The sequence below is a fragment of the Platalea leucorodia genome (assembly GCF_965183815.1).
Source record: "Platalea leucorodia genome assembly, chromosome: 4".
In the NCBI taxonomy this organism is placed as follows: Eukaryota; Metazoa; Chordata; class Aves; order Pelecaniformes; family Threskiornithidae; genus Platalea; species Platalea leucorodia.
In genome coordinates, this window is record NC_138826.1 from 26,693,277 (window position 1) to 26,719,697 (window position 26,421).

The 26,421-nt window shown below is 34.3% G+C and overlaps 1 protein-coding gene across 2 annotated transcripts in view; it reads right to left on the bottom strand.

The window, feature by feature from the left end:
- The window catches only part of KCNMA1 (potassium calcium-activated channel subfamily M alpha 1), a 516,744-nt gene that overhangs the window by 156,532 nt on the left and 333,791 nt on the right, over nt 1–26,421 (bottom strand). For both annotated transcript variants that reach the window (XM_082310136.1, XM_082310135.1), the window contains 4 exons: nt 16,237–16,312; nt 11,999–12,074; nt 10,064–10,234; nt 8,303–8,394 (listed from right to left, as the gene is read on the bottom strand). In XM_082310136.1, coding sequence (XP_082166262.1) covers nt 8,303–8,394; nt 10,064–10,234; nt 11,999–12,074; nt 16,237–16,312 — 415 coding nt within the window. The remainder of the gene's footprint in view (nt 1–8,302; nt 8,395–10,063; nt 10,235–11,998; nt 12,075–16,236; nt 16,313–26,421) is intronic.

The following is a 26,421-nucleotide window of genomic DNA, read 5'->3' on the forward strand; positions in this document are numbered from 1 at the left end:
AGTGTCCCAAATATTGCTTCATCAGCTTTATCATCGTGGTTTGGGGGTCAGTAGCAGATGCCCACTGTAAGGTCCTGCTTGGAGACGACCCCTCTGATTTTAATCCAGAGGCATTCAATAGAGCACTCACAATCACCGTAATTGACTTCGATACATTCGAGGTTTTTATTTTAATATAGAGTGCGACTCCTCCACCTCTTTTTCCCTGCCTGTCTTTGAGAAACAGCCTGTAACTGTCCATCACGATTCCCCAATCATGTGAGTTGTCCCACCATGTCTCAGTTACTCCTATGATATCATAACCTCCTGACTGGGCACGGAGCTCCAGCTCCTCCTGTTTGTTTCCCAGACTGTGTGCATTCGTATACATACACTTGAGGTGGTTCCTCCTCTGGTACACATCTTGGGAGACAGCTAAGGAACACCTGTCGCCGGTGTTTTATGTCCACCTAAGTGAGATTTCTACTAGAGAACAGGCCGATAGAGTGTATTTCAGATACTTTAATCCTGGATAAATAGTACACTCCTTTGTTTAAACTGCATATTAGAGCTTGCATCTAAGTCTGTTTCCAATAGCATGCTATCATCAGTGAGTCACTGTGAGCTGCTTTGTTTATTTCAACTTCCTTGCTCAGTTACAGCTAAATGAGTTTATTTTTATGTTCTAAGGAATTGCACAATGCTTGTCTATAAAGCAAGTTAAGAAATAAAAGTTAATACTCTTTGCTTGATGCATACCTCTGAAACTGCAATAATAAGAAAACACAGTGATTTGTTTCTTCCAGGGTCTGGATTAGTTAAGAGGCTTCCACTGTAGATTTAAGCAAAGGATGAATATTCATCCTTTCATTCAGTCTTGATGATATTATCTAGAATATTTCTGCTTTCATAAAAAATACCACAACATTTAGACACAACACCATAAGAAATAAGTGAATAATTTAGCATAAATAGAAGTAAAAACTGTTAAATGCTATGGCATGCACAAGGAGTCCATAGTAGAAAGCTTACAGTAAAATGCAGGAGTAAACCACATCTCCAGCATTAGCACCTCAGTTGCAAACAGACCTTAATCTACTGTTCTAAGGGCTTCTTTCTTGTACTATTTTGTGCAGCAGATATCACAGACACAAGACACTCTTATACTTTTGAAATCAATTGAAAATATTTTCCCTTAAATAAATTGCTTTCTATGTTCCCACCATTACTCATTCTCAAATTGCCTTATGCATTTTTTAAATGCTCAGTGAGTCAAAAAATAATTGAATCCTTTGTAAGCAACACAGGAGTTAGCAAAGGCTTCAAGATTTTTGAGCATTTTATTCATGATTAAAGCCAACGCATTTCTTTCCATAGAAATCACCCTGAAATGTCATGACTAATTTTCTGCAACAGAACCTGAGTGAAAACAAAAAGTCATAATTCACTGAAACTTGCTGATCAATTCACCACTTCTGCCATGTCACATTGCACTCCCTGGAATGTCCACACTTAAAGTCATGGCCTGTATATTTTATAGAATATGGTAGATCAGCAGATTTCTAAACCAGATTCAGTCTTTCTTGGGTCAAAATTTGGACACCAACAACTGCTATATTTATGCTAAACACAAAAGTTTTTAGGCAGAGAGAAGGAAAAGTTGAAATTTTTACAATTTCAACTAGAAATATAAAATTAGTGCTGTTATTGTAGGAATGGAACATGATTTGAGACCTAGAAGACAGATTTTTAAGTCATAATATTGTTATATGTCACTTCCCACATTTCCTTTTTTGCTTTCATAAGAATGGATATAGTTTAATAAGCATGCAAAATTGAAAAAAAAAGTTTGTCCTATTAGTTCTATCTGTCAGTCTATTTAACACTCATCAGATTTTCTTTATCACTAAGTGAGACTTCATTTGAAACAGTGGGGTTAGAAGAATGGCTAGCAGATGGGAAATAGAGACACCCCTGGGGATGATAATGCAATCCATGTCACATTCTCTTATTACATTCTCATCCCACTGGAAAATAATATCTTACATATTGTATCAAATTATTTAATATAATAATCTAATATCACTTTCTTTGGAGCTATGCCTCTCATTACTGCAGCAAATGGACCTTTGCCAAAGTATTTGGATAAGCCTTAAAAATTTTTTTCTAATTTTTAATCAAATTCAAATGTCTAATGAGTCCAAGATGGCCTGTCAACTTAAATTATCTGTTTGTCTTTTTGTTTACCATATCTATCTGTCTACAGTTTTTATTTTTCTTTGTGAAGTTTAGTTATTGAATCCCATGTTTCCTTCTGGAAGGAATCTCTAACAGATGATTCTTCCTGTTGATATGTTGATGATTTGCTAATTTATGGCTTGTAAATTTAAGAAATCTGAAGAAATCTCTGGGAAGCAGAGCAGATCATGAGAGAAGAGAAACAAGAGGTTTTAATAGCTTATACAGTAAAAAACTGTGATTTCATTAAAATACTATTTTTATTCTTATATATTAACTACAGTAATGCCTCTGGATCATTTTTTTAAAAATCTTTTGAAAACTTAACGAAGTTTAGCATAAATATTTACCATTGGAACAATATAAGCAGTTTATATACACACACACTTATATGAAGTAATAATCCCTCTCCCTGCCAGTATCTATTCATGTGCAGCTGTGTTCTGCTTGCTGCCCTCACAAAGAGTTTCCATTGGATTTGATAGCAGTTTCACATGAAAAAGGCAAAAATAATTTAGTCCATGGAACTAAAGGTCAATAATTCAAGGTAGAGGAAAGACTGAAAAAAATCATTAAGTTTTCCAGTCTCTCTTTCAGTCCATGAGTTTACAAATGTTCTTTCCATATGCTTTCTAGAGCTTTGTGCAGGCTGATTTACAATAAGTTAATGTCTTCAACTGGAAAATATTTCGCACAAATAAAATCCAGTCTGATCATATGAACACATGAATACAGAAATGAAACAACTGAATAAGAACAAAGTTGATTCTCAAGAAAATTAGTAAATGCAGAATGAAAGGTAGTAGAGGTAAAACAAGTCTGGATCTTTAACCAAATCTCAGACCAGATCTGAGTAATAGGAACATTACAAATAAATAAATAAACCTTGATTTTTTTTTTTTTTTTTTTTTTTTTTTTTTTTTGGCTTGAAAGAAATAAAACAGATCATCTTTTAAGTCCTATTTTGGCTAGGACTGAATGTGTAAGTTCCAAATATCAAAAAAGGAGTGCAACAGCAGAATTCTAATTATCCAAACCCAAGAATTTCTTGAAGAAAGCCCCTGTCTCATAAGACTTAAAGCCTGAACTTTATAGTTAAGAGGTTAGTTGAAGCACTTCAGAAAATCATCCAAAGCTAAAGTGCTCACTGCCTCTTCCAGAGGTATGCATGCATGAACTAACCTGTAGACTTATTGCTACATTCTAAAAGCAACAGTCTATCAGCTATGGTGGCAGAGTGGCAGATACCTTTTCATCCTTCTATGGTACTTCATTTTAAAAATATCACTTTAAAATGATCCCTTGAAAGCAAACTCATGAGTTCTACACATAGGTTACAGAAAGAGCCTAAACAAAGTCAGTCAAATCAAAAGCCTTAAAAAGAAAAGAGCTAAATGTAGGTAGGGTGTAGGGAACCAGCCGCTGGTCTCAAAATTAAGAAAAATGGCTAAGAGGAAATATCATTAATACTCAAGCTACATACCATTTCAGTTTGTAACTGATAAAAAAATGTCAAAAAAAAAAAAGCATAAAACTTCCCCTGCTTATATATATAGACTTTTTATAATACTGTAATAAAAGGTCAGATTTTTTTCCTTCTCCACCCAGCATGTTACATCTACCTTTTATCTCCAGTATTTTTTTTCCAGTATTTTGTCATTACAAACTACTTCACCTGTTCATCATGATACTAGTTCGTCACTAATTTACTTTATGAAATTACCTGTATATAACTTCTTTCAAGTATATGCTTTCAATAGTTATTTCTTAGTGACCTAGTAAGTTTCACATTGTTTTAGTGAGATATGTTCTATATAATATTGCAGATATTTTTCAGTGCGATGGCATAATGCTTAGTGATGAAGCAATTAATACAAGTTAACCTTCATTATAAATTTGTCTACATTGCATTTTAAAAGCATTTCTCATCTTCAGAAAGCATAAACTTCACTCTGTTAAACGTCACAAAAACTCTGTCAGGTAGTTACTAGTCTATTAAAAATATGCCAACTGCTCTACAGAGAAAGTTACATTGTTACCTACTTCTACAGAAATCAGCAGGACATTGGCTAATGTTTAAATAATATTATGCGCTATACCTGCTTTGCAAAAAGTATTTCCTAAAACGTAAAATCATGTACTACAAAATTCATCCAGGGAAATGTACAGGAAGGACAAACAGTAGTGACTGAATTGCTCACGTGAAAGAACAGAAAAACTATGTAGGACTCAATGTGGAAAATACTAGAAGTCACATCACTGTTACCCTAAGATACCTCATAGCAGTACTAGAAAATAATATTTTTTACAATTCTGATTGCTTCTCATGCCTGAATTTTATTTCCCAGTTACATCTTAGTGATATTGATAGATATATATTTAATATCAACTATTTTCTGTCTTTGTAACTACACCCTGGTTTTCTCTTTATCATTTGTATTTAGTGGTGACTATAGCAAGAAGCAATCGTTTGTTTGTTCTGAGTATAACTAAACTAAGAAGGCCATTTTTTTTCTTGTCTACTGACCATCTGATTCTGGTGTATCAGGGCACATAGTAAAAACATTAGAGAGTCTTCTGATGAGCTGATCCGTAAACAGCAGCAAAACAGCTGTTTAGCAGTAATCTCATTACCTATAGAGCAGATCTCATTGCTTACAAATCTGAAATTCAAGACAAGGATTGTTACCTTTTTTGGTAACTTCTTAATTTTTTTTGCACTAGATTGGTAATTGTGCCAAAGTCATTACCCTACTTGTCATTAAGTGTGTACTTTTGGTCTCAGTCACATTTTGTACACATATATTGGCATGTATTTTGGTATATACGCAACAATGAGTACTGTTGTTCATTTAACAGGTGAAACTTCAATCAAAGATTATAATAAAATTCCTGCTTTGTGTTCTATGAGACCTTAGAAGTCTCATTACAAGAATATATTACAAAGCAGAGATTATAAATTAAATATAAAATTTAAAATTCCCCATGGACTTTTGTAACAAAACTACCTAGTATCTAGTAAATTTAACCAGTGATAATTGCATACTGCCTACAAACCACTTCTGTTTCCAAACTCTGTATATATGTGTTGAGAAGAAACGTTGTATATGAGAGAGGTAAGCTTCTTTATTGTGCAAAATGATTCCTATATAGTTTATGAGTCCTTTGGGGACTTTATTGGCTCAAAAGCAGAATGAAATGTGAGATCAAACTTGCTGGTGTGTTGGTTGTTTCTCTTGTTGGTAAGTGGAGTTTGTAGAAATAGTTTTCATGCCTACATTCTAGTTGCTTCGATAGTTACAATTTTATAGCAAGGCTCTCCTTAGTATTAAAAGCTATGCAGTGCAATCGTCAAAACATACATAATCATATGTTAATTTTAACTTCTCACCTAAATGTTTAATAATCATATAGGAGCATGTTATTCCACGGACATAGTTCATGAGGCAACACGTATAAACATACATATAAATGCTACAAAGCAGATTCCATGCATTTATCTATTTTGGAGAAAGTTAAGAAGTATACACATTTGCTATTTTAAGAGCTGAAACTACATCTTTCAACAAAATCTAGCTGCTTTCATTTTGTACATGTATTTAATTTTATCTAGAAACTTTCTGACTTTAGGAATAGAACAACTGTAGTTTGTCATTATGTTTGCTGCCAGAATCTATGCTTGGTTGCTCAACTAAAGACCTTATATTGCTAATTACTACCACATGCCCATATCCCAAGCAAAGGAAAACTTATTGGTTCTGACAATCCATTCCCTCAACACTGAATTCCAAATGAAAACTTAAATTTTGGCCAAACATAACATTTCATCAATCTTGTTCTACTGACTGCAAAAGCAACATCAAACAAGGGGTGCTAATGGCTTTTTACTGTGCAGTTCCCAAGCTTAGATTCTCTGATGAAAGACCCACATGAGCAAAAGACATCTTTAAACTACTTAGTAATTAATAATTCAACCAGAAAACAATGCATAAAGTAAATCGAACAGTTTGTATGCTGATGACAGAGCTGAGTTTCAAACGACAAGTTATATGGGCAGTAGAGATCAGCAGAGAAAGCACTGACAACAGAGTGAGCTAAAAACAAACAGATAGTGCATACAAATAAAGACAAAAAGAAAAGGTGAAAAAATAAAATTAAGCACGCCCCAAAGCTAGCAGAAGCCTGTAATTTGGAGTTGAGCTTTTCAGGATGTGGGGTTCTGACTGAAGATCAGGTCCAAGTTTAGAGACATCTGAGCAATGCTGGGTACTAGTGACAATGTAGAAGGGGAGAGACTAAAACTCTGTATGTAAAATAGTTTTCACCCATATTCCCCTCTGCTATAACTCCTTTGGAGCCTCAAAAATAGAAGTGTAAATTCTGTATTTGAAAAACTTCTCTCTTTGAGAAACCAAGTATGAATACAAATATGAAACTGAGTTGGCCTCTGTCACAAACATTTTGGGAAATGAATGCTACTACTCTATCTCAGAAATAAATTAAGGCTTTTTGTTGTTGCTCACTGCATAAATGAATTATGATGCAAGTTACCAACATTAGTGTTTACAGTAAAAAAACCTAGACATTTGAGGGTGTCTCAAAAAATTAAAGTATTGAAGTTTTCAATTGTGTCATCTAATTGCTTGAGTATTATTGAACACACAATAGTATAAGCTATAACTAAAGAAAAAACTTTACCTACCCAGTGATGTAAAATAGTATTCTAGCATTAGCTCTGTGGGACATTTACAGTCTTTCTGCTCCACAGAGAGGAGAAACAACTTGATAAAACCATAATCAACATTTATAAAATGATGCATAGGTGATAATGTGAAAGGAATAAAGTAAAAAACATGTCTTCTTAAAGTAAGGAGAGGGACAATGAATTAGATGCATCGCTTGCAGTACCTTCTTTATGATATATGGAAAGGATTCTATACGACCAGTCTTTTAGGGCAAATATATCTCTACCAGTGAATATCACAATGATATGTAATGAAACAAAAGATGGCAACACTAAAGGTGATATAGAAGATAAACTACTATATCGCCAAGTACATCTAGTTCATTAAAGGCTATATCCCAGCAGGTCTAGATGCTGGGAATGCCAGAAAGAGCTGGTTTTAACTTGGTCAAGAAAACAAGCAGTCTTTCAATAGAAATGTAATAAACTAATGTGATCCAATAAAATTTAACATTTGCTAGCAGGTAAAAATAACATGTTTTACGGATTTGGTTTTTTTCCATACTATATTGATACTAAGGCTACTACTTCCTCTTCTTAAAATAGGTTTTATATGGTGAGTGGAAGAGAATCACTTTAAAATCCTTGGTCATAGATCCTAAAATCACGAGTGTTTGCAATATTCATATTAAGTCAATAGGAGCTGCATGAGATCCGAATCTGCTGTTTGAACAATGAGAAACAGCACTATCAGACTTCTGACATAGCCAGTCTAATGGAATAACCCAATCAACATAAATCCCATATTTTGCCCTCCAGTAAACCCAAGTTTTCTAAAGAACTGAGTTGTTTGAAAATCATGTGAATTATCCTTGTCACTTAGTTAAGAGATGCCCACATGATAATCCGATGCCCAAAACTGTGAAGTGACAAGTCAACCTTGTTCCAGGAGCTAACTTCATATGCAACAGCAGCGTTTTTTACACGATATGTCACTGTAGTCTTAGTGGTATCGAGGTTCTCTTGAAGTAGGGACAGAATGTTGTGACTTGTACCATAGCATAGCCCAGGTCTCTAATTATAGTGTGACAACTCTCCAGTGGTAACATCTGATATCAAGGAATACAGCCTTATAAGCTGTGAATCAGCTATTACCACCTTCAGGGGCTCTTTAAAGTCACACAACCACACCTGGTCTTTTTTGACTTACTTTCTGCCTCGGGTTGAGTTAAAAGTCCCGCCGTATTTCTTCCGATTAAGGATGAGAGCAGCAATTTCTGGCACGTAGCGAGCAAACATTGCCTACATGCATGAAACAAAAACACAAAAAAAAAAAAAGAAAATGGCATGCAGAGAGTGTTCTACTGCAGCAGAGGCAGCAGAGCCTCTTGGGATACTTACTTTCTTCCACTAACCGCACTATAGGAACCACCATATTTCTTGCGGTTTCCTATTAACTCTATGATTTCAGGGACGTAGCTGGCAAACATGGCCTAAGAAGAAGATAGGAGACAGAAGAAAAGACTAAAAAGAGAGGCCAAAGAAAGGGGGATGATGAATATTTTCAGAAGGTATATATCTTTAAGATCTGAAAATGCAAAAGAATTAGATCTATGAAGTTGTTTAAAAAGAAAATTTAAAAAATGTAAAAGTTCTTATCAAACAAAACAAGAGGGGTCAATGTAAAAGTTGGTCTTGGAGAAGGTGCACACCTTATAAACTAAGAAAATGGTCAAAAGAGGAAAAATAGGCACATAAAACAAAACAAGAACAAAATTAATTCAAACTGGTATCTAATCATAAAATACAGTTATGTCTAATTCTTCATGAAGAGGGAAGGGGGAAAAAAACCTATCCAAGCTCCACTGCAAAAAACAAAAACAACTATTAGCATTACTGTTACATTTCTATTTTAAAAGACAGACTTTTTTCCCCCATGATTAGGATTCAAAAAACGACAAAACCAAGATGGAATCAGGGGTTATTCCCCCGTCAAGAAACAAAAAGGTCACCCCCCCGCCCCTAAAATAACTTTTCCAAAAGTTTATGTTTTTAAAAGGATTAGAATAATACATGATAGAAAAAAGGTTTTAAGGAGAAAATAAAAATTACTCTGCCATGTTTTGTCCAACAAACATCTTCCTTGTGGCTGGATACTTCGAAGAGCTACTGCCAGTTGACATGGTCTTTGTCTTCATATGTTAATGAACATAGATGGGAATGCATATATTTATGCTCATATATATACTCATATATATGTATCTGTATGTGTCTCATATATGGCATTCATAACATTAGTTATATACATATCACCTCTGTAAGATGTATGTATATGTGAAATTAATATGTGAGAGTAAAGTAACAATATACCTATGTATGTATGTATGTGCACAATATATATTTGTGAGTCATCCATACAGCACTTACCTTGCACAGCGTAAATATTAAAATAAACCTTGCTGGTTTAGAGAATAACATTGAAACAGGTCCTATAATATTACTAACACTGATAAGTAATAGAAAAATTGACATAAGACAATTACTAACTTTGGTGCTATGTACACACAGGACAAAGAACACAAGACTTTGCTGATATAAAAGGATACTGGCTATGGCCACGTGATAAACTGAGAGTTAAAATTGTGCTACATGACATGAAAAGATGTTTGAAATTAAAGAGAATGTGGTTTGCCATCATCTGGATCAGGCAAGCTGCTCTTTAAGGCAGTCCAAAGCCACAGTGTTTGTTGGAATTCTGGGAAGGAACACAGAAGGGTGGGTAGGACTTCTGAAACCGCAAAGTGCCTTTAAGTATCAATAGCAGCCTCAAAAAAATGCACTACAGTCAGTCACTAAAAAGTAAAGGACTACAAATAACATTACAAGTTGAAATATTAAGGCACTTCATGTATTCACATGCACTACTCATTTAAATGGATTAGAAAAATTCTGACTCTACTGAACGGGCCTAATTTAACAAGCTCTGCCAAAATATTTATCTATAGAAAAAAAATGGGGTGTATTAAACATATTTAAAAGTTTTATAATTAATTTTAATTCAATAAACCAGATATTATTGTTTCTTTAATTACAGCATTGAGATATACAGGATCAAGTATCAAGTTAGCTGGAATAATAACAATAATAAAAAAGAGTTTTTACCAATCCACCAAGGATGAAGAAGACCATGAAAAGGCGACCAAGGGTTGTTTTTGCATAAACATCTCCATAGCCAACAGTGGACATTGTAACCATCAGTAAATAAACACATTCCCAATACGTTAGCGGTTGATTATTTTGGAAATTTTCCCATGGATCCCCTGAGTTCTCCACCTAAAGTGTATAAGAAAACATATAATGGATTAATAGAGTTGTACCACAAAATGACTCTACTGATATATGTGTGTGCGCGCACGTGTGTGTGTGTGTGTGTGTATATATATATATATATAAAATTTGGCATACAATATAAACTCTGAATCCTTTCCTATGATTTATTTTGAAGAAATACAGAACCTAACCCTGTCCCAATTATAGCATTACAGTTCTTTTGCCAATATGAATAGCCTTGTCACTCATATTATTTATGGAAAACATCTCTTCCATTCACCACTAAATAATATAACTTATTAATGAAGCTAGGTAAGTTCATTTCATAGCAATTTCTTCAGAACTTTTTCAGAGCGAATCTTAATTGTAATGCAATTATATTTCTTCATGTTTTTGTTTTAAAGCGTTATGTAGGCATGCTTTAGTAACATGTGAAGTTTACAGATACACTATTACTTTTCCAAGAAGCCAGCTACTGTATGTGACAAAGTTATAAATTTATCAGTGGGAAAGTAGCATGCCCTCTAAAATTTGTTCCACAGTAAAAAGTTTGAAGTTTGAGGATCCCTACAGTAGAATAGAGAAACTTATGCTGAAAAGAAAAAACAAAAACAAACCCACCACAAAATCCAAGCCCTAGGAAATAGCATTCCCTCCCTTCTCATGTAATTTTAAAAAGAGCTTTTTGTTGTTGTTGTTCAAAAATAGAAAAAGCTAATATTTCTACGATAAAAATGCTATGTTTGTCCAGAGGAGTGTAAAAATGTGGTAATCTGTGAATGAGAAGTATGTAATAAACGAAAACATTCAAAATTCCAGTGCAACTTTATAAGAGTGAAAATTAAATTACTATCTAGTAGAACAAGAAGATAAACATTCTGAATTTAATCTTACATAGCTGAATGCAGCTCAAGGTAATTCAAGTGAAGTCAATTCAATTGCTCTGGACTAACATTGATATCATTAAATTATAATATTAGTCCAAAACACTTCCTGAATTCCTGAATCTATTACTACTAGAACCTTGACATTTTCCTGATTCTAAGTTGATCATAAAATCTACTTAAAGGACAAACACTTAGCTATATTTAATTACATTTACCAAGCAAATCAGTAAAAACTATTAGTTTAAAATCTTTAAAATACACAATTGATATATACCTATCATATATATGCATATTCACATTCATGAACTCATATGTACTTCTATACTATCTTACATTTTTCAGGTATTGTTAAGTGTTGAGTAAAAATCTATTACAAAAATCTGTTATCAGTGACTGAAAGCTATACCAAAAAAATTTGAAATTTAAAAACAAAAGAGAAGGAAAGAATCTCTAAAAAATTGCTACTCGGAATATTAGCAATCCTATTACTTCTCGTGGAAATACAGAACTGCTTTCTTCTAGCACAACCATTGATTTCCCAGAACCTCAGTATCATTTCAGCTCTGCCAACCCCTTCCAGGAAGCATTCACGTAGTTATTTAGGAAACATTGCCACCTACTGGTAAATTGTAATCATTCAAGAAGTTGCATCAGCTCAAGTCTCGTATTTTATTGCTGAGGTTAATGATGTATTAGTTACTATTCAGAATTAGCTTTGAGTAGAAGCCTAAAATTCAGGAAGCTGTGATGTCTGTTTTTGTTGTACTCCACAGGTGTGCTAAGGGATTATCCGGAGCAAGGCAATTTCAGATAATAAAGTAGCTCAGAGAGCAGACGATCCATGAGAAAAAGTCAATGAAGTATTTTCAAATATACTTACCAAATGTATGAACCCAGCTGCTGTCAGCCACGTGCTGATAAATATAGAGCACAGATTCACTAGCTTGATGGAATTACTGAAAATAAACAAAACCCAGCAACAAATAGGAACTTAGACTGGAATTTATCACACATTTTTAATATGTACCTGTATACAACTGCATACTTTAGACTGAAAGAGTCTGATGAAGATTTCTGAAGAGATGCAGGTTCCCTAAAAGACTTAATCAAAAGCCTATGCAAAATAGGTATTATTTTGTCTTTGCAGAGTTCACATTTGCATAATTTAGATCACTTGAAAGAAAAATTCCAACGCATCCGAGAGCAGAAAGACAAATGGAAACCTTAGCTACATCTGTACTCATAATCAAACAAATAAAAATAAATAATGTGTTTTCACAAATAATTTGATCCCCTCTCAGTACACTCACCTTCTCATTTTTCATTATTATATACCTCAGCAATTATTTACATGTAAATATTCTGCTACCCTGGAATACATCCATGCAGGTCCAATGAATGAAACTGAGCAATGCCAGTTAACGTTAGCTGCTGCACACAGCATTTATATGTACAATTGATTGATGTTTTTTGAATTATTTCATTTTTCATTGGCTTGTATGCTTCTTCTGTATTCATTGTGCTTTTGACCCGAGACCTGTGGTGGCTTTAAAAATTAACAGCAAGAGGATGTTTTTGTTGCCTACTCACCACATGTTAACACCTGCATACATGACCACAGGTCAAGACTATTTCCCTACAGTTATAGCGAACAATTAATGAACTATTCCAGCCAATCTGTAAATGTCATGCTGCTTTTGTGAAAAAATTATGATTCCCAAATTAAATAACTTCGGTATTTCACACTTCCTGTGTAAAGTCTTAAGTAATTTTCATATTATTCTGCTTGCATGAACTCCTATGGACTTCTTTGTGGAAATTCATGTGGAGCTAGGGTATTTCACATTCACATTTTTAAAAAAGTAAAAAAAAAAACAAAAAACCACAAAACCACAAAACAACAAAGTTTGTTAGAAGAATAGACTTTCAAAAAAAAAAAAAAAAACCAAAAACAAAAAAAAGACCCCAAAAAACTTTCAAAACAAGTTATTTTGAAGCAAGGACCTCACTCAGTTCAGCAGGAAAATACCGTTCTTAAAAGTTTGTCGAAGAAATATAAGTAAAGCTCACTCCCTCTCTTACAAAAATCACTATGATTTCAAAAGCTAAGAAGGATATTCAACAAATATACAAGGAATGGAAGTCCATGTATTACTATGTCTAAATAAGCTTATTCATTCATGGATCTGTATTGGAAATAGCTCTCCTTTGTTTTTGAAAAGATTTCTAAGAAATAATGATGCCTCAGAAAAATCACTATTATTCCTAAAGCAATACATTCCAAAAGAATAAAAATCGGGAAAAATTCACTGTCAGTGGTAGTAGTAGTAGTAGTTTTGCAGCAGAATTAATTAATATTTCTGATAATAACTACTTTAAGGACAATAAAAATGCATTATTTTCTAACAAAGTTGAGATATGAACCTGGAAAATTAATCAGACCAGCTCCATTAAAAATATTTTTAAGAATTACAGTTAGTGAAGTGGGCAACTGTGGGTACTAGGAAAGAAATACAAAAATATTCAAAAATAAGATAATATACCAGCAGTTCTGCAATTAATTAGCGTTAACCTACATCAACACATATCCCCTATTTCTCTCTTTCTTAAGGTATGGTTGATTAAGGTTCATATTTTGTTGGTGATAAAATTCAGTCATAGCACAGAACCCTAAACAACAGGTTCCTAGATTAAACAAAATGATAGAAATTATGCTGATGCAAAGCTCCATTATAAAAGGCTAAATATCATCCTTCACCTGAACTTAGAACAGGAGTGGCTCCTGATACAATTATGTGGCAGTTGGTCTCCACATATTACCGTAATACAAGTAAATGACAGCAGTCATCAAAAATAACTATTTACATTACTTATTTGGTACGTTTTATTTTTGCAGATTTATTAAACATAGTACCTTATCTCTCCTCTATGAAATACTCCTGTGTTTCTGTCAGAGTCTAAATATAGATGAAGGATTAGTCACAAACATTTTCCTGCTCTTTAAGCTCTTTCCAACATCTGTGCAAAATCCCTTACTGTGAGCCCTGTCTAAGCCTCTGTAGTTTTGTTGAAAAATATTAGAAAAAAAAGCGAAGAGGAGAAATTTTCAACTGAACATCACACAATTCATTCTATTTCATAAAACACAGGAACAAAAAATATTGAGTAAAATACATTTAATTTCAAATTAGGGAAGCAAGTAGATCCTTGGCAGAGTACAGTGTTTTAATACACCACAGTAAAATTTTGCTTTGTCTTACTGGTTCTTTTCAAATATAATTAATAATTTTTCAGATATTCTAATAACTATCTAACACTCCCACACTAGTTTGCTAGTCTTCTCACTGCCTCTATTTTTGTATTGTTTAGCTTCTTCCTTTGGATTCCAGTGTTTGGAATGGCCCTTCTGCCCATTGTGTAAATAACACATGTTCCTTTAATCCTCATATCTCAGTCACTAATTCCAGGAGTAATTTTAATTTATAGATCAGAGTAAACCTTTTTCATTACTAGGGGAAAGAGGAAAAGAAGGACAGAATTTCTTCTCTAATTGCACCAGATATTAAAAACACACCAGTGCCCTTTATACCCTACCAGTTTCTCATCTTGTCGGTAGTTACTTGTTATTAATGCCAAGCACACTGAAATGCCTCTAGTTGAAACAGTCATATAAGGAAGCTCTGCTTTACAGGCTTTCTAATAATCAACATTTGAGTTTTACAGATATTTGGACATTCATATAAATAACCACAGAGATGATGATATCTAATCTAAGAGTAAATTTTGCACCAGAGAAATGCTATTTAAATGAACAGCTCAGTCTTGGATAAGCCAGCTCTAAACAGACTGAATGTGATTAATGCAGTTTCCCTTCATTTATTTATGGATCTGGAAGTTTACAAATCCACCACTCCTGAAGGGGCTTTTAGCCTTTATCCAAAATCCTTTGAGTTTATGGGGCTTTTCCATTGACTGCCATTTCTTTTGGTGAGGTTGTTCTGTGTGTTAAATGCAAACTCACTGGGTATGCTGAGCTCCTGCACAAATTACTCTCTTTTACCATACTGGTAGCATTCTAAGCTACTAGACTACATCTTCACTGCACATTCTTTTATTTCTTTATTTGACAAGAACTGGATTCCTTACAGTCACACAGCTAAAGACAGACAGTGTGAAGTTTTACAGCAAAGAGAATAGTTTCAAGGTTAAGGGTTGAAGAAACAGCCATTTACCATGACTATGTACAAATCTCAAGGACCTATTTCCCCATCACTGCTAATTAACATAGCAAGTAAAAAGAGTTACTCGCATATAAAGCCTTCACACATGCATCATCAACTGGTGGAAAGAGCATAGGATTTTAGAATGGAACTGAGTTTACAGTAATTATTGGAAGCTGGATTCAATACTTCAGCTAGGGCATTTTAGGGAATGATGAAAAGTAATATGTCTTCAACTACGAGGCATGGGAAGGTTCCTTTTTTTTTTTTTTTCCTTCAAAGTGATCTTTTGTTCAAAGTTGTGCTGCTTCTACACAACTCTCATGTACCAATAGCTTGAAGAATCAGTGAAAGCCAGAAGGTTACTTGGAATATTTTAAATATTCTTTGAAGGAAATGCTAATGACAATGAACACAATATAAAGATAGCTGAGTGTAAAACTAATTTTTAATGTGTTTTTGATGTGAAGAAGGATGCTCAGTCCAAAAAAAATGAAATAGAGCCACAATGATCATTTCTCAAAGTACTTTTTAGCTATATTCTGTTGAATGAATTGTGATTTCTGTTTTTCCAAGGCAGCAGAATATGGACTGATTATGGGGAAAGAAGCAATATTTAATTAGTGCAGAGCTCTGTAATTCATTCTGCTTTTAATTTATCAGCACTCAGTCTTGCTCAGATATTTCAAATGCAACACATCAAATAAAATCTTCTAGTGATCACATAGCAAAAGATGCTGACACTGATAAGTCATTCATCAGCAGAAAAATGTTTAGAGAACAGATAACAAGTGTTTTTTTCCAGAAAAGAAAATCATATATCACTAGGACCACAAACTTAAGCCAATTATGTTCTGTCACCAATGCAATTAACTTAGTATGTAAGAAAAGGTCTTACCTTGTTTTAAGGATATTCAGAAACTGCAAGATTTCTGAAAACTGTATCAGTCTAAGGGCTCTTAAAAATCTTAAACCTGCAGTAAAGAATAATAAAAAAAAGCTCTGGTAAAGAATAATTCAAATTATAACAAGATTTCACTTACAATGACAGCGATCAATAAAATCAACATAAGTAGCATGCAAAATGTTAAATACCTTTGAAATGTTCTTCCATATTTAATGGTTCCAAGATCCCTACCAGGTCTTTTTCAAATTGTTTTAAATGTGTTTCCTTAATAGCTGAAATATCCTACCAGAAAGCCTTAGTTTATGTAGGAAGCCATGGGAGGAGACATACAGGCTGAAAGCTAAGGGGAAAAAAACCTCACTGAGGTTCTTTTGGTAGTTCTAGTGTACATGTCCTTCTCTTCCAGGCTGTCAAAGACACATACAGATTTGAAACTGCTCAGTCCTCCAAGCTCCCACATTGCTTAGTGAAAAAAAAAGAGATTATGGGTAAGAGATCTGATAACCTGGATAAAGTACACTGTTTATATGCCTGATTAAATTGGTCAATCTTAATGACGTAAAATTGTATTGTAATAATGCTCCCTATCTCCACCCTAATTTCTAAAAACTCAAGCAGGAAAACAGAGGAACAACACATTCTCTTAAAAATGGCAAATCTACTATAATTCTTTCCATCAGACTATAACTATAGGAATAGATTATACTTTGACTATTAAAGAAGTAACTGTTTTCACAAAGAAATAGCATTTTTGTGTTGAAACCAGGTTGCATGAATAGCAATTCCCAGACAACTGCAAAGCCAGACAGATATACACAGAGAGAGCGTGCGCAAAACAAAATACTATAGAAGATTAAGGGCTTAAATTATAAAAGAGACTTATGCTGACAGTAAATAATTTGGCTGTAGATCTTTGGCATATGAATAAAAGTAGGTTGTGTATTATACATATGCACAGCTTATAAAATTAAAATAAGGCTTTGAGGATAATTTTTATTAGATGGTACAGCCAAGAGTTACATAAAAGTTGTGTAACATGGTATTGTGACTGTTAAAGTTAGGTTCAGGGCAGCTTCCTCTCATACTTCCTCTTTACTGACATTTATTTTACCCGCTTCCAGTACTATAAACCACTTTTTATTTATAGAAATTTAAGGAAAGACTGGTCCTGGCAAACATAAACCTGGTCACAACCTTCATCATCTCAGTGGAGTCGAGAGGTTCTCCTCAAAAGCAAAGATGCATGTGGTGAGATGTGTTTAAATCAAGGCTTTATTTCTGCAGTATTCTTGGAAAGTTGTTAAATAATTCTTTTACTCATGTTAAGGCTCATAAGTAGCCTTATTAAGGCTTATAAGTAGCCTTAACAAAGTAGAAAATCACTCCTGTCTGCGTATTACATGGATAAAAAATTTCTTTTTAATTACTGACTGTGGGGAAATCTCAAGATTAATCACAACTTGAAAACTGAATTTGGGGATCTAGACAAAAAGCAATAAAATGATGCCTAATAATTATAAAATTCAGATCTATTTGCAATTAGAGGATTAATCTTTTCTGATCATAGTGCTAAAACTGTGAAGAGACATGTCCCTCTGCTCCACTTGCAGTAGTTCCCACAGTTCTATCCACTTCTATCCAAAGAGATGTGGCTGGACAGGGATGGAGAGGACCTTTACTAGCAACCCTAAGCTTTCTCAGCTCTGGATGGAACCATCCAGCTATCTCCTTCACTCCACTCCCTAGGTACTTTTTGAAAAATGGCTGGTGGGAGAAAAATTCTCCCTTTCAAATGCTTTGCATTGCATCTGAAGTTAATAAGATGGCCAAGTTACCCATTGCAATATTTCAAAAAGAAGCCTGAGAAACAAAGTTAGCAATAAGACCTTTATCTCCAAATTCTTACAACACTTAAGGTATATTTTAGTTGCTGAGACTCCAATGATGGAACAAAAAGACTATGGCTTCAATGTATTTTTTGTGGAAGAAGAAAATAATTATGGCTTAAATTCTGCATTTGCTACAGTCTACAATATTTTAAAGAATTCCCTCCAGAGAATAGAATTAAAAAAAAAAAAAAAAAAAAAAGTGGAAAGTTTGTTTGAACAGTTTATTTGAACTACAAATGGAACTGGCTTGTTATTGTAAAAGGTTACAATCACATTGTAACCTCTGTATCTTGTCTAGGACATTACTTGTGGGGCTGTGTTTTATAGCTAAAGGAATTACTACACGGAAAGGATCAAATTTTGATCTTCAGAAACCTCAGTGTATTACCTGCTTTGTGTGGTTCAAATATGAAGAACAAAAATGAAAGGAAAATAACACTTTTCCTTATCATGATGGCAAATGAATTCTTTCCAGTATTCTACTCTTTTCAAGACCCAAAGAGTCCTGCTATTAGGTTCCTATATGCATGTCATTTTATATGATTTTCTGTAGTTCCTGTCTTGCAAATAATCTGTGAGTTCCATCATCCTAGCAAGAAAGCAGTATTTAATAAGAATCTCTTCCTATGTTCGCAGTATCAGGACGTAACAAGGCATAAGCCCTATTAAAAGGCACTAAGAAAGGCAGATTCTCTGGATGAGATATTGAAAACTTCATAGACAAACTACTGTGATCTTGTACGATGCTACCTCTTCATATTTTATAGACGTGTTTAATTAGCTTTTGTAGAAACATCAGTCAAATATTGAATTTTTGTATTTATTATAAAATACATTCTATATTAGTCAAAAGAGTCCTCTAGTAAATCAATATGTATAGGAAATAGAGATTAAGAAAACCCTTCATGACAAGACACCTTTGAAGCCTACAAAAATTATGTATTTCAAGTATTTTCAATGCTCATTAAAATTATATTCTCGGATTTGCTTCAAAGGACCTCTAAAGGTCTTTTTTATGAAAACCTAGTTGGAATATAATACTCTCTCAGCTATGTAGAGACATCACCTCATACAAATTTCATCAGCAGAATGAATATTGCAGGAAAACACTTTTGTTTGCCCTGACAGTCACTGTTCCTGACCAGGGGCTGAACAAGGAGTGCAATCTGCCTCAGTGGGATAGAGTGTTAGGGTACTGGATTTAGTAATGAATCTACTGGTTCACTTCTGAGTTTTGTAATCCCTGTCAGTAGAAAATCTAGCCAACTGATGGCTTTAAAATCCATTTGACATTGACTGATGTCAGAGTCAAGGAGAACTTGGCTCTGGAGGAAACAAGCAGAGATGGGGAGTAGCATTCTTAGTATAAACCATAGCGAGAAAGACAGTTTGCAAATAGGGCTGAAAGGCTTATAGTTGAGCAGGGAAGAAGCCCATTTAAAGTAAGAAAATCAGGAATATTCATAAGAGACGGGTATTTCGGAACAGTGTAAAAAAAGAACTCTGAAAAGTGATCTGAACAAAACACATAAAAGTACTGGACAAGGGTAGGGCTGCCACCAGTAGGTTTAAGTAACCTTGTTTCCAGGTACTCAGAGTATCTTGCTCTCAGAGGCTGAGCATACAAGCATCAATTAGTTCAGTGGTTGCAAGTGAAACCCATTATGCCTGCAGTGTTTACTGCCATAACACTATTAACACAAAGAGTCAGTCAGTCAAAAAAACTCTACATAGTAGGGACAAATTACACCATACAATGCACTAGCATGCACACCTCCCCAGTAGGTTACACCATGTGAAGACTTTGTGTGGTCTGCTGGCAACCTCCACTAATACCAGCAGAACTGAAAAAAGGGAGAAAGGGGAATTCCCATTCTTGAATACGTATTCTAAAGCTTGACTGTGAAAGAGAAGACATGCTGGTTTTGAATGAATCGGGCACTCTAAAACATTTAACAGCATTGACTGCTTGACCTTCTAGTAAATTATATGTTCATTTTAAAAGACTGCAGCTAATTCAGAGGTTTCAGCTTTATTCTTCAAATAGACTACAAAAAGCTGCTGCTGAGAGTAAACTGTAAGCACAAAAAGATGAAATGAGTTTGCCCCTAAATGTGTGATTATTTATATCACCTTGAACTTAGTAGGGTGATGATGAATCAACTAAATAATTTCCAGAGGAAAAGTCCACACAGCACTTCATTCTGGTGTTAGTATTAATGACATGCAAAAGTGTGCTTGCAATCATACTTGCATCTGTAAACTGATGACACAGTAATCCTCACAGCAATAGCCTTGTTGCAATGAGACTGTTGTCAAACTAAAAATGGCCTAAATTATTCAGCAGGTAGCTTACTTTGAATCCACACAAGATCAAAATTAAAACAAGTTAAATAGAAAAGATTTTGATGGGTCTAACTCAAGAGTAATTATTGACAAAGTGTCTGTAAAAATAGCCTGTCTCTGAAAACTAATCACATGTAATCGGTAACAAAATGCCCCATGCTATGCTCTCTCACTGTTTTCAAATCAAATTTGATTCACAACTAAGATGATGTTCTCTTCTTCATGCCCACCAACTCACCAAGAATAGAAATTTTGATGTTTGTTTATGCATCAAGAAGAGTAAGCAAAATTCTATAGGAGCACTAACAAAAATTCCCATTTTCCCAAAGCTGTCTCAGCTATTTAGACAAACATGTACATCTCTCTTTCCTTAGCAATAATTGGGAATGTATTTTATACATGTGGGGAAGAATAACTTCTTTTAATATGAAATAACTACAAAACTGTTTTACATTTATATGATATAATCAATAGTTGAGATAAGGTAAGTTCCTTCTATATTAAAGTCTATTCTAATTTTGCACATTTAATAGGATCCTGCCTGCTAAAGTTAATTGAGCAAACTCCTGAATGGAATGCTCAGGAAGTACTTGCTGTTCTGTCTCCATCATGTCACTCGCCTTTTTCTTGGCAAGAGCTTTTATATTGGAATTTTCTTATGGGATCTGACTGGTACAGGATATAATCTTCTACACTACAATTTACACAAAAAATAAGTATCAAGAGATTTAATTTACCTAGAAAATCTCTTTAATCACAGAAAAATATACCGATAAAATGAAGGACCTTTTCAGTTTCTCAGTCTTCTGCTTCCAAATGGACGACTAAAGTATGCTTGTGAGCTAGAGTTTCTTTGACCTGCAACGCCCAGGACAAAGCTGAGACATTCATAGATTTCTAGATCAGAAAAAACTTTTATGATTATCAAATCAAATTCCTTTAGTAATATGAGACAAAAAATTTTAGTCAATGGTTTCTGCCTCTGGTACCATAATTTCAGTTCTAGGTATGACGATTCAAATGAACCTCCAATTATACCACAGGATTATTTTCTTACTGTGAAAATATTTGTTTAGTTACCTGTGTTGCCTGTACAGCTAATGGACTATTTTCAAAGTACACTGAAAATGTAAAATATGTGTGTAATATGTTCTATTATTTTTACTAGATAATTTCCTGGATAACATGTGTCATGTAGTTTTATTTCAGGTTCTGAGTGTTCAACTTGAAATCTGTAAAAAACAAAACAAACCAACCAACCAACCAAACAACAAAAAAATCGCCAACAACCACACCTGACTCCCAGAGATCAAATGCCTACCTCCTGAAATTCTATACACTGAATTTAGATATGAAAAATTGACACATCCACATCTTTCAGGCCAATTTTGAAGGGTCACTAAGAGAGGCCAAAATTATAAGGGAGCAGAAAATTATTTTCTCTATAAAGTTTACAGCAAAACAAACTACATTATTTTAAACTTTATTTGACTTTACAGTCTTAAAGGTGCTGAAATATGTTATTTTCCTGTCTGTCAGACAGTTTTGCAAGTCTCTCAGCTGAACTGATGCTTTCCACAGGATTAATATACAGCAGCTATCAGGATTACCCATGGGTTACAAAGCCCCAAAAAAGGAAATTTACAATTTTAAATCTATGAAGGGGAAGAGGAGGAAATCACAACAATTAAACTGATTTGTCTTTAACGAGATTTTAAAAATAGAAACAGGAATTGGGATATTTCTTCATTGAACACGAGAGGTCAATCTACCAGAACACCATCAAGCATTATATTATTTCTCATCAATGAAATGCATAATAATCCCTTTCTTATTGTCATATATTGCTTTTTCTGTCAATAGCATATCCCAAATATTGGTTTAAGGATTCAATCCACAGAGATTCTGTATACCATTTCTATTCCTGACAAACTATTCACCCATTCATTAGAATGGTATTTTCATCAAACCTATCAATGGCTACTTCTACCCTATGTTTAAGACCACATGGTTTACTGATGACTGAAAAAAACAGGATCCATATTTAGGAAATCAGAACATTTTCTGAGATGCATATAACGGAGGGATAATTTTTAGGATCCTATCCTGAGTGCCTTCACACAACGCAACACAGCAATCTGAGATTCCACTCCCTGTAGATAGGTTTGAAAACCATAGAATCATAGAATCATTAAGGTTGGAAAAGACCCTTAAGATCATCGAGTCCAACCATTAACCTATCACTGCCAAGTCCAGCACTAAACCATGTCCTCGAGCACCACATCTACACATCTTTTAAATAACTCCAGGGATGGAGACTCAACCACTTCCCTGGGCAGCCTGTTCCAATGAAAGCTCAAAGAACAAGAGAAGAAGAAATAGCATGGGAGGAAAAGAATCTGCCATTCCTTGGAAGAAACATAGCCAAAATATTTTGATACATTTCCCTGCCTCTGTTATGCAAGTGTACAAGCAGGGAAAACAGCTCACAGTATGAAAAAATCAAAATGAACCAGGACAGCAAAACTGCATCAAGTTCAGAACCTACATATATTGTATATTAATTGCTTTCAAACAATGCTGTATCAAAGACTTGTTAATGAATCTCTCTGATGCACATTTCCTTAACTTACTTTTACACCTCTTAAAACAATGACAGCAGTTTTAAAAAAAAAAATTTAATAACTCCACAATTGCAGATTATTACATTCCATCCTTCAATAAAGACTAGATTACTTGATTCTAGGTGAATACTGAATGCCTTTGATGAGGTATTGGAGATGTGGGCACATTACAGCATGTGAGTTTGGGAAGGAATTTTTCCAATAAAGCAACTGAAATCCTGTAGCATTATTTTGAAGTTGAAAAATTAAATATAATATGTTTTACAAAAGAATAACACTAGCACTTGAGACAGAATCACAAATTACAGTTCTGAAAAAAAGTTTAGAGTTGGACCTTACCCCAGTACGAGCCGACCCTATAACAAGACACCAAGGAGTTTCGAAAAGTACGTTGTTCTTCCTTTTCAGGGGTATTATGTCCAGCTTTGACACGATATCCATTTTGGAACAATTCTCCGAGAGATTTTTTACGTCTTCTAGTACTTTTATAAGTTTCTGTACGCGTGCCCCCAGAAGGGTTGCGATAGACTAAAATCTTGCTGGGAATCATCACTATGTATCTTCAGCTTCAGGAGCGCTGCACATAAGTACTGTGGTCCAGTCTTCAGTCACAGAATCCACTAATAGCCAAGATAGTCATGTATTTACCCTTCTTTTTGCTAATTCAGGATCAACACGGAGAGAAAGCTCAAAGTTCTTTCTTTAACAAAACTGCTCTTTGGAAGTAGATTTATTTAACCGGACATAGAGTAATGCAGAGTTCACCTTTACATGTTGCTACTAAAAGATAATTCAGTATAATCTAGTCCATTTCTGTTAGCATGAAACAAATAATTCAAATACAAAAAACAGCCTCACAAAACAGACTAAGAGTGTCACAAACTGGATGGACAAAACAAATCACAGAAGCAGGCAGGCAGTGCAGATGCTACTCTGATCCATGAAGTATTAGAGCTTAAAAGCCATCTTCTATCCGGATATTACCACGTAAGCTTCTTTCAGAACCACACCCATCGATCCAAAACCCACAAACATGATGCTGTTCACTTGGAATGAACAGGTACTCTCATAAAGAATATAGTTGTAGTTCATGTACATAACGGGAATTGTTTACTGTGTATTATTTTCTTTGGCAACTTTACATATCTGTCTTCCGGTTAAAGATAGTATGCAGAAGGCAGAGGTCACATAATCAGCCAACTCTTATAGGATTTATCCCAGATGAAATAAAAAACCCAAACAAACACAACAATCCTTCATCTAATCCCAGTTAATGACAGCTATATTACTGAAGGAAAAAAAAACAAAACAAAACAAAACAAAACCACAAAACACACACCAAACAATTTAGCCATCAAGCAAGAGCACAAAGAATAGAGCGCATTAGTTCTCTCAAGCAGACTTGCTCCGTGAATATTCACAAAACTGGATTTTTGTTCAGTCAGCTACCATCTCATTCAATTAGAAAAAACTCTTTAAAACAAAATCTACATGTGAGATATTACCTTCCATGATATATGATATGCTTTCTTAGTCAACTTTCCTGCCTTGAACATAACATACAAACTTCATCTTGAAAAGCTATCTTCATTTCAAGGAATATGCTTATCATTCCTATTTTTTGTCCCCAGAGGAGCCACAAAGATGTATATGCCAAAAATATATCAATGCCATCTGGAGTACAATGCAAAGCAGACACAAAAATAGACTGCACCATGTGCTTAAAGGAAACGTACAGGATCTCAAAGCATTTTGGAAATGTTATTGAAGTGTGACAATGCCATATATAGAAATGGGGAAAACAGTACACATAAATTTCAAATTTCAAGTAATATGCAGTGAGTGAATCAGAGGCAAACCACTTCCGTGACTCCTTTACATTGTATCCTTTACACTATGTTCTTAAAACCAACCTGGTCGTGCTCCCACTGGTCACAATAGTAAAGTTCCACTGAGTCTAGTGAAAACAGTTTTTGATTCTATACATAATCCATGCAGACATATATATGATGTATCTGTGAGCACTTTAATCATTCCTCTCAAATTGGAAGGATTTGAACAAGGTGGTACTTATCTGTGTTACTAATCACATCTTGTACAGCTCAAACTGAAATAATGTCCTACTTACTTTTTACCATATAAGGCATACTATTTTTCTTTCTTTTTGTACTTCATCTTGAATAGTATTATAATCTTGTTATTATCCAATTTTAAACCTATCATTAGTGTACTTTGTACTTAGTACAGCAAATCTTTGGGTGTAGAATCCATTTACCTTGTGAGCCTGGAACATCTCTAAAGGAAAACAGTACCCAAGTAATAAATAGCAAGAGCCAAGCTGTTTAGTTTACATAACCTATATTTTTGTTTTAGTAATTTGACAGCATTCCTTTAACTCTCTCAGCTCCCTGGCATAGCCAGATTTTTATCAATTTTCTCCCTTTTTCTGTCAGCACACTGCTAAATCTGTTGTATACATCAAAATCTGAAAACATTAATTAAATGACAAAAACTGGAAATAAATCTAAAATAAACCTGTTCCACAAGTTAAAAATATTAATCTAAATTCCAGCAGCAGCAGGATGATGAGATATTGTGCTGAGAAGCGTTATTCAGCATCACAGAGTCACACGAAGATGTTTGTATTACTTTCCTGTGCAGAAGTTTCTGCTTTCCAATGGAATGTTTTTTAGCATTTTGTTCTACAATCTAATTATGCAAGACAGCTTATTGTTTTCAGTGAGAGTAGAGTTCTCTACCACCTAAATTATCTACCTATTACTTGGCCAAATTTTTCATATTAGATGTAAAATTAGATTACAGAAAATTGTTCTCTGTAGTCTAAATTATTTTTTTCTTCAATTGTCAAGAAAACTACCTTTTAGATATTCCATCGTCTAGCTCAGATGAGCATCTGAGTGAAAGCTGGAAACCCAATTAAACAGATGAAGATGATGCCATTAGGAAAATGACAGTTTCCAGCGTTTCCATACTTTTTCCTACCCCTTTGAAGGACACAGTGGACAGCCTCCCGGTCTGCGGTAGACTTAAAACTTCTAAACTCTGTGTTATCAGAAACACTGGAGATGTGTGCAATCTGCTCTGAAGTATTTACTCCAAATTAATCAACATTCGTTCTGTTCTAAAGAGCTCTAGGATGACTTCTTAAAACTTATTGTACCTTCCATGAACCCAAGTTATTTAAAGTACGTTGTAAGTGAAGTTTTCCATATTTTCAACAGAAGCATATCCTTGGAGCATTATCACTCCATGACCCTCCCTGAATTTGCCATAAAAATGGATTGATATACTTATGG